The 8,550-nt window shown below is 29.3% G+C and overlaps 1 protein-coding gene across 8 annotated transcripts; it reads left to right on the top strand.

The window, feature by feature from the left end:
- The first annotated feature begins 31 nt into the window (after positions 1-31).
- On the top strand, positions 32-4,445 carry LOC130814246 (uncharacterized). Of its 8 annotated transcripts, none has more exons than XR_009042348.1 (5): positions 32-309; positions 947-1,072; positions 2,699-2,785; positions 2,916-3,932; positions 4,000-4,445. XR_009042348.1 is itself a non-coding variant. In XM_057680332.1 (4 exons), the coding sequence occupies exons 1-4, from the start codon at positions 667-669 to the stop codon at positions 2,939-2,941; spliced, it is 294 nt and encodes a 97-aa protein (XP_057536315.1). In that variant the 5' UTR covers positions 328-666; the 3' UTR covers positions 2,942-4,445. The 8 variants fall into 8 exon arrangements, 5 of the variants coding, with proteins under 5 accessions (XP_057536316.1, XP_057536315.1, XP_057536314.1 ...); XR_009042346.1 differs by lacking the exon at positions 32-309 and adding an exon at positions 328-724 and having other exon boundaries at positions 2,916-3,078; XR_009042347.1 differs by lacking the exon at positions 32-309 and adding an exon at positions 328-582 and having other exon boundaries at positions 2,916-4,445.
- The last annotated feature ends 4,105 nt before the right edge of the window (positions 4,446-8,550 follow it).

Below are 8,550 nucleotides of genomic sequence, written 5' to 3'. Positions count from 1 at the left end.
TACTCTCTTCTCTCATTGAATAATACTGCTCTGCAATTCAGTACTGCTCTGCAATCCTTATGAGACCAGTTACGCTTCCTTGTTCTAATTTCATCATTCTACTCTCTTCTCTCGTTGATTCTCGCTCATAGTTATCAGAATATTGATTCTATTTAATAATTCTACGATCTTACAATTTAAAAATAGGCGACCGATCCGGATCATAGGTAGAATCTTAATGTAGTAGAATCGTGCGATCCTACATAGCTCAAGAATTCAGGTGATAGCATCATAACACGATTCTACGATCCAACGATCCGATTTACATGGGTAGTTTCAATCATAAAAATTCTCATATAGTATGAATTTCACTTATGTATAAATAGATATTTAAAATAATTATATCAATGCCTCCATAATATTAAGTTTTTCATAATTTGCGGTTTAAAAATAATTATTAAAAGTATTATTTTTTAACAACTTAAAAAGAGAATAAATAATTGATAATCACTAATCCAAAACACATTAATACATATTTGTAGAATCATACGATCCTACGATCCGATTCTACAGATTTCGATCCTACCCTCTCAACGATCCTAGGTAGATCCCGATCCTAATAACCTTGTTCTACCTAGTTTGTTCTCCATTTTTCTTTTGCATTTTGTTATCACATTTAATTATATAATGTTTGATTTAGTTTTTTACAATTTTTTTGTGCACCTTTTTCACGGAATTGTTATATGTAATCTCGAATTTTCTTTAATTTTACTTGCATTTTGTGTTTTCACTTTCAATTGCATTTCGTTTTACATGATACAATTGAATATTGTTATATATTAGTATTGATTAAATTTTCTTAAATGATTTTTTTCTACTTTTCTTTTCTTACCTTTTTCTGTATTTCTTCTTCACTTTAGGTCTTTTAGTGCTTGATTAAGTTTTTTTTGCTCTTGGCTTTTTTTAGTTATGGCTCCTAAATCAGAGCACCATCATGAAGTCCTGTTGGTGAAGTTTTTGATGATCAAGGTTTACAGAACAAAAAAAGGAGTTAGAACTGCATTTAGCATTATCAAACTTAAATCTAAGACTGGTAGGTGAAAATTATTACAGTACAATTCAATTACTAATACTTATGTGATTTTATTGCATGTTTAAAAATTTATTTATTAATTTGTATAGTAGTACTATTATGCCTTGATTAGGCCTTTTAAGTGTTTCATTAGGAATTATATGCCTTGAAATAAGGTTGTTTGTTTAGGTTGGCTATTGTATGAGTTAGATGGTACTGGTGTATGTGTTCTGGTATGAAATGTTGTATGAATTATCTGTTGTATTTAGGTAGTATGTGTTATGGTTTTATGAGGAACATCTATATATGCCTTCCTTACCCAGAAGCCGTAGATAAACTGTCCAAATAACCATAAGAAGCATTCATAGGCATGAATCGTAAAAACTTGATGGCTGGAATCAAATTTGAATTGCAATATTCACAGACAGTAGACATAATTGTTTCGAACAAAGTGCACATGATTTGAAGGCTTAACATTTTAGAACTACTTATGTTGGGTGATCTGAAGAGCTAACACTCTCTCAAAAACTACAAGCAAGAAGTAATATACAACAAAATAAAGTTCCAAACAGTTACAAGAAACTATTTGAGTTGTGACTAGTCACTTGACTTAGTTTATCACTAATACAAAACAAGACAGTTGATGAACTTATAAATGACAATTGGTTGCAATGTCTTGGAATATGACTGTATAGGTAGTTCACACTTGAATTTATAGTTGGATTCACATAATAGGTTTGGGCAAGAAGATATAATCTGAATATTAGTTAGCTACTATATGTATACTGCCAATACTGGTGTATGAGTTAGTTGTTGTATATATACTGGTGTATTGATGAATGTGCTATGTACTGCTGCTTACTTATATGTGTACTGTTGGGCAGTGTATACTGATGGGGATGATTGTGTAGTACTGGCGGGGTATCAAGTATATATTGTTGGATTAAGTCTTTTAAGCTTTATAATTAGTGTTTTATGTAATGTATCAGGCTTTTTAAGCCCTGGATGAACTGTGGTTTTTTATGTGATGTATGAAGCTTTTCGAATTACTGTTGTTTTGAAATATTCTTTGTTGGTTTATGATATATTCTAGTGTCAATAAATCAAATTTTACAAATTACAAGCTTTAATGATTTTTGATGATGCAAGAGAAAATTAGTATTAACTAAGATGCAAATAGAATCTGTGAAACATATTGGGTTTGAGGGCTTATTGCAGTTGAGATTTGAAATTATTCCTTTCTAAAATTTTGACCCAAATTCTAGGACTCAACAAATTGGAATGGTTCAAATTATGTCATTACTTTTGATGAAATTAAGGACATTTTAGAACTTCCTCTTAACCCTTCCATATCATTCAAACTGCTCAAAAATGTTGATGATGGTATTGTGAGTGAGTGAAAGACTCTTGTTGGACTGGAATGTAAAGATGAAATAAGTATCAAGCATTTGTTAAATTGTTTCCAAGATATCCGAAGGGTGGAGATATCTTTAAGAAATTGTTTGTAGTTTATGCTGCTGCTATTCTATTATGACCTCTTCATGATTTTAAGGTGAGGAAGACTCTTCTAACAATTTGTTGAGGATGTGATTGTTATTCTAACGCTTGATTGGTGTTCATTTGTGCTTGATTTATTGTTTGATTCAGTAGACAAGGTGCAAAAAGGGGGTGAAACAGTGAATGGATGTGTGTTGATATTATTGGTTGCATTTTGTTATCGTTACCATTTTCAAGGTAGGCATTGTCCAAAATCAATCCCTCTTATAAAGTATTTGACTAATTAAGTAGTTTTGAGAAGGTTGCAAAAGGAGAAAGAAGTTGGTTTTGATAATTCTCTAACTGATTTTACTGTTTTACCTATTAGTTATATCTTCAAGGATTGGTGCTTGAGGGATGAAGAGGTTGTGGCTGGCTTAAAAGATGATCAAGGCAATGAAGTTGATGATGCATCGCAAGGGAAGTTCTTGATCCTTCCATTGAATGAATTTTCTAGTAATGAAGAAGTAAGAGAACAAGTCAAAGATAATGTGAGTATTTTATTATTGTTTCAATTTTTGTAGTAACAAGTCAAGTAGTATTATTACGTTATGAATTAGAGCACTCATTTTACTTTTTAGAATTGGCTTTATAACTTTTGGATTCGACAATTTTAGTATTGTATTATTTTAAGTAATATAGTAGGCATGTACTTATTGGAATTGGCATTATAATGCTTGGATTTGAAAATTTCAACATTTTATTATTTAAGTATTAGAGTAGGCATTTTACTTGTACAATTGCATTATAACGCTTGTATTTGAAAATTTCAGCACTGTTTCTTTCTCTTAGATTTACAGTCAATGGAAGAGGCTCGGTTGATTTTAACTAGAAATATAAATGTGGTTATACGTGACCACGTGAAAAGGCTATTTGCTATTGAACCCAAAAAGAACTAAGTTGTTGAAGTTCTTGATGATATTCTTATCTCCCCTACAGATAAGTTGTTTAAAGATGTTGATTGGTTACAAAATGTGGACAATTGGACTAGTGCAATTTTTGATAAAAAGCACTAAATTCCTTGGTGGTTAACATGAAGAGTTGAGAGATGTTGCACATGAAATTATTAAGGATGTTAAGGTTATTGAAACATCTAGAAAGAGATCAAAAATTGGTGCGAGGTAATTAATTTGGTAATGAATGTGAGGGGTGTAGAAAGGATAGAGAAGAATACACTTATTGCACCAGTTGCAAAATATGATACTCTACCATCAGCTTTAAAAGACATCTGCAAACTGAGTCTTGGGTTCGCCAAACAAACATACAGTTACATATGTCTCATCTTTTATGCTTAGTAACAGGAGGTTGCAGATTATTGCTTTTTTAGAGAAGACATGGATGATTTGTAAGTTCTTCATTTAATGTGTAACGTACATTTTAAACGATTTTTATTAATTTATTATATTTTGCAGGGAGGTTTTGTGTAGGTTTTCAAATGAATATTTGGAGGTAAGGAGGAGTGATATTCATACCTTGGAACCATTTCAACCGATGTCAACTTCGTTGTTGGAGTGTTGGGCTAATTACATCAATGCTATTAGAGCAAAACAATTTAAAACACTTTCCAACCTTGTTATTCGCCCATTCATGTTTGGCACTAACCATTGTGTAAGTAAATTATAAATTTATCTTGCGATATATGTTTAGATTGTCAAATATTTATTTTTCTAAAACATTCAACTTTTTCAATAATTAAATTATTTTTCGGCGAAATAAGATGATGCTAAGGATCAACTTAGCGACAACATCTTCCAGTGCTGGACATTTTGGTTGAAAACTTTTTCCACAAAATTGGACATGAACAATGTTACACTGGTATGAAATCAATTTTTTAGTGTTGTTTGACTTAACGAATGTATTTGGGTTTTAAATTATGGAATATGTTGTTTAAACCTTAGAGTAGTCATTTTTGGTTATACAATTGTTAAAGGTTGGAGTATGACTTGCAACAACTAGTGAATTACAAGTTTGGAATAGGCAACATAAAATTGAGTAGGCATTTTATTGCAAATGCTTTGAATAGGCAACATAAAGTTTTGATTAAGCATTTTATTCCTAGTAATAAGCATTTTTTGGTATTTATTTTTAAACTTTACTACTTTTAATATCTTTTTTTGTTTAGTTTTTATTTCCTTTGCAAGAAGAAGACCACTTTTCATTGGTTGTTATTGATACAAAGCAAAAACTTTGCCTCTATTTGTAAATGTCACATATGAGAAGCCTGATTATCTAAGGTCAATCCTAAAACATGTGGTATGTCTTATTATCAGTTACATATATTGACGCGGCACTAAGTGTGATTTTCTAATGTTCAATATTTTTTATCTATTTGTGAAACGGGACTTATTTAGTGCTTTTCTTAAAACAATTGAGCATCATGCTGCGGATGATGTTCTTACATATGATTTTCACAGCATCGAGTATGAATGGGCTATTGCTAATAATCAAAATGAGAGTGGTACATATGTTGCGTACTGCATGGAGCATTTTTTAGGATATAAAGATATGATGTCTTTTATCGCATGTATGTATAAAAAAAATGTTTGGAAATTTTAAAATTTATTTTTGACTTTGGATTTTTATGATTAAACTGATTATTTACTATAAACGGGTTCGTGAAAGAAGTTTATTCAAAGCCCTCGTGTGCTCAAGACTAGTTTTAACCGACTTAAACTTCATAAGAGATGGATATTCTTCGTCGTGTTAATGATCCTAATGCTAAAAAGACATCTCTTGTCAAATCGTTTGAGAAAAGAAGAAAAGCATCTTTGCCAAGAATGAAGATGAAGCAAAGGAAATGGATGGCAAAAAAAAAGAAATTGATGAAGCAAAGAAAGAGAGATGTGTGCAGTCAAAAAACCCATCAATTAATACCTGCGCCTTGTAGGCGTCAAATCCCAATCCTTTAACTCCACATGTAGATGCTCTATCCGTTGAGCCATAAGCGCCTTATATATATATATATATATATATATATATATATATATATATATATATATATATATATATATATATATATATATATATATATATATATATATATATATGTGTGTGTGTGTAGATGCAAGTATATATTATCGTTATCCAAACTAAATAATTAATATACATATCAAAATTGTATTCTAGTAAAATAATAATTTCAATTAATATAGTCATAGTTTATCTCTATTCTTTGAACATTTTATATTTATTGCTCATAATTAATCGAAGAGCATGTAATTCCTTAAATGATATAATATAATAATATGGCATCCTAAGTGACTAAGGACGTTGATTATGCATGATGATCTATGTCTAGTAATTTAATAACATATATTTAAAAAAGGAATTGAAATTAAATAATAGTGCAACATCTGCACAGATTTTGTCAATGTCATTCCAAGAAAACAATCATATTTTTGCAATAGAGATGGAATGGTAATAAGAATTGCTAGGAATTTTGCTGACTAATTAGAGTATATTAGAAAAAGTTATATAAAAGGTTAATTAGAGGAAGAATGAGTTATGAGTTGTTGTATTTTACAAAGAATTTTAAGTAAATGCTTAATCTCAAGTTTAGTTGTATGTTGTGAGCATGTGCTTTCAACATCAACATCAACATCAACATCAACGAGAAACATAAACCTTTTGGGAAATTGTGATACATGTCCTTAAGAATTAAGAAAATAGACTAAAACACTTATTTACTCAATAAACTAAAAAATACAATAAATTCATTATCCAATAACTAAAATTCAATGATTCTCCCTAAATTAAAATAAAATCTCTTACCAATATCTACTATGGTAGACTATCTAACAACTCAAATCACATAATTGAGCAAAGAAACAAATCTCAAATCACAACAAGAATATTATTTAAAATTCAAGAACAGCTTAAATTTTATTGATTCTCTATTCCATTGGCTTGTGGCAAGTATAGTGCTTGTTCAAACCGAGAAAAGAGGAAAAAAGGTGAAAAAAATATTTTTGTGGAGAAATGAGATTAATATTTGGATGAAGTAAAAATAAATCAAACATGTGAAAAAGATTTAAAGCAAACGTGTGAGTTATGATTAAAAATATAGACACAACAAAATTTGTAGAACAAACTAAAAAAGAAATGTTGCAAAACTTAATAAGATAGATAAAGAATAATTAAGCAAAGCATAATAATTTTTCTCAAAATATTATATATTAAATGTTTGAATTAAGGAGGTTTTTAGATGCCTAAACATTAGAAGTATAAAAGATCAAAGTAGTAGTTTTAGTTGAAAATGATGTGACTTAGAAAGATGGGTAATAAAAGATACCATTTTACATAAAGTTAATGGAAAGTTGAATAAAAAGCATTTATAAGGAATATATAGATAAGATTAGCAAATGGCAATATGTCACGCTATCATTCTAAAGGTGTAGGCCCTCACCCCCACCAAGGTTCACATTAGATACCCTACTTTTTTCCACCCACTTCCTCACAATATTCACAATCCATATTTGTCTTGATTGATTATACATCCTTAATTTAAACTTCTCTAACTTTTTTTTTCACCTTCAAAAAAGTTTAAAGGAGAACAAACAAAGAAATCTACAAATCTGTGACCCACAATGATGATTGCTATGTTTGGATTTTTAGACTGTTTCTCATTACTTGAGTTTTTTAAAAATTTTTAAATTTTAGATGGCATTAATGATTTTCGTTTTTTAGTGCATTTTTTTAAAAGTGACTAACGTATACACTGAATGCATATTCGGTTTGTTCGACCTCTTTTCTGAAGTCAATGAACGAAATGATATCCGTATTCACATGGCCCGAGAAAAGTGTTCGTTATTTGTAGCCGTGAATAAAGTGTTGAAGAGATCGAGGAGGAAGTAGAAGTATAGATTAAAACCCCCTTTATGAAATGTAATTTTAATTTTTCGGGGATGTAATTTTTAATTATGTAATTTAATTAATGGCAATTAAAACTTTGTATTTTTAATTGTGTAATTTAATTAATTGCAATGAAGACTTTGTATTTTTAATTATGTAATTGAACAATTTGTAATTTTCCCTCCAAATTTAAACTTATCTATGCCACTCATCAAAAATTGGAGGGAATAATTAGAGTTTAATCAACTTTATTACCAATACTTACTACAGCTTATGGGTGTATTATTTAAGATGGTCCCTCCATTTTCTTAATATTTGTGTTCAACCTAAATGGGATAATTGAAAAGAATTGAAGGGAGTATTATTTTATATTTTTAAAGACCCACACATTTTATACTCTTAATTCTTTATCAAACATTCACTTTTGTTCTAAAAAAAAAACCATATTAGGACAGAATAATTTACTTTCTGCGTTTCTTTTTCATTTGCAATATTTATTTTTTCACGCAATGCAATGCACTAATTCAATATTTAATGTCTCTAATTATGTATGATAAAAAATTATAAAAACTTAATATTAATAATCTTTGTAATGAGACGAATCAAACAAGATTTCACTTAAGTATATTTTAATATATAGATTAAAAACTAATAACAAATTTGTTACAACTAATATGAAACTAAAAAAGTAGCTTTCTAAAGTTCTCTAAATAGTAAGGCTAAAAGTCAGGTAATACCCTCTGATAGTAAACTAAAAACGCAAAGGCAAATAATGGTCAATTTTGCCTTTGGCCTGCCAACAAAAGATCAAAATTTATGAAAGAGAAATAATTGTTCTTTTTCATTGAAGACCATAGACCAAATCACCAAATATAGTGGACTAAACTTCTGTGGAAAATTCCAAAACAAGCAAAAAAATAAATAAAATCAATAGTACTGCTACTAGTTTTACTTCTTTCGTCGTTTCAAAATAGCATTTCTTTCTTTTTAAGTTTATCTCATTTATTTAGGCTCTGTTTTATAGAAGTAATGGTGTTACCAAGGGTGTCTTGTAAATTTTTTTTTTTTTTTTTACCAAATTTATGTTATACACTTTTTCAATTTAAATAAAA

This window comes from Amaranthus tricolor, chromosome 5 (genome assembly GCF_026212465.1).
Source record: "Amaranthus tricolor cultivar Red isolate AtriRed21 chromosome 5, ASM2621246v1, whole genome shotgun sequence".
Lineage (NCBI taxonomy): Eukaryota > Viridiplantae > Streptophyta > Magnoliopsida > Caryophyllales > Amaranthaceae > Amaranthus > Amaranthus tricolor.
Note: the sequence above shows the minus strand (reverse complement) of the source record. Positions and strands in the feature narration are given on the sequence as shown.

Excerpts from the sequence above, each read along its gene's own strand:
- LOC130814246 (XM_057680329.1), top strand. The coding sequence starts at position 667 with ATGTTTGATTTAGTTTTTTACAATTTTTTTGTGCACCTTTTTCACGGA. Across the intron at positions 725-946 it reads TTTTCACGGAATTGTTATAT|TTATGGCTCCTAAATCAGAG; the intron begins GTAATCTCGAAT and ends GGCTTTTTTTAG. Across the intron at positions 1,073-2,698 it reads CAAACTTAAATCTAAGACTG|TAGACAAGGTGCAAAAAGGG; the intron begins GTAGGTGAAAAT and ends TGTTTGATTCAG.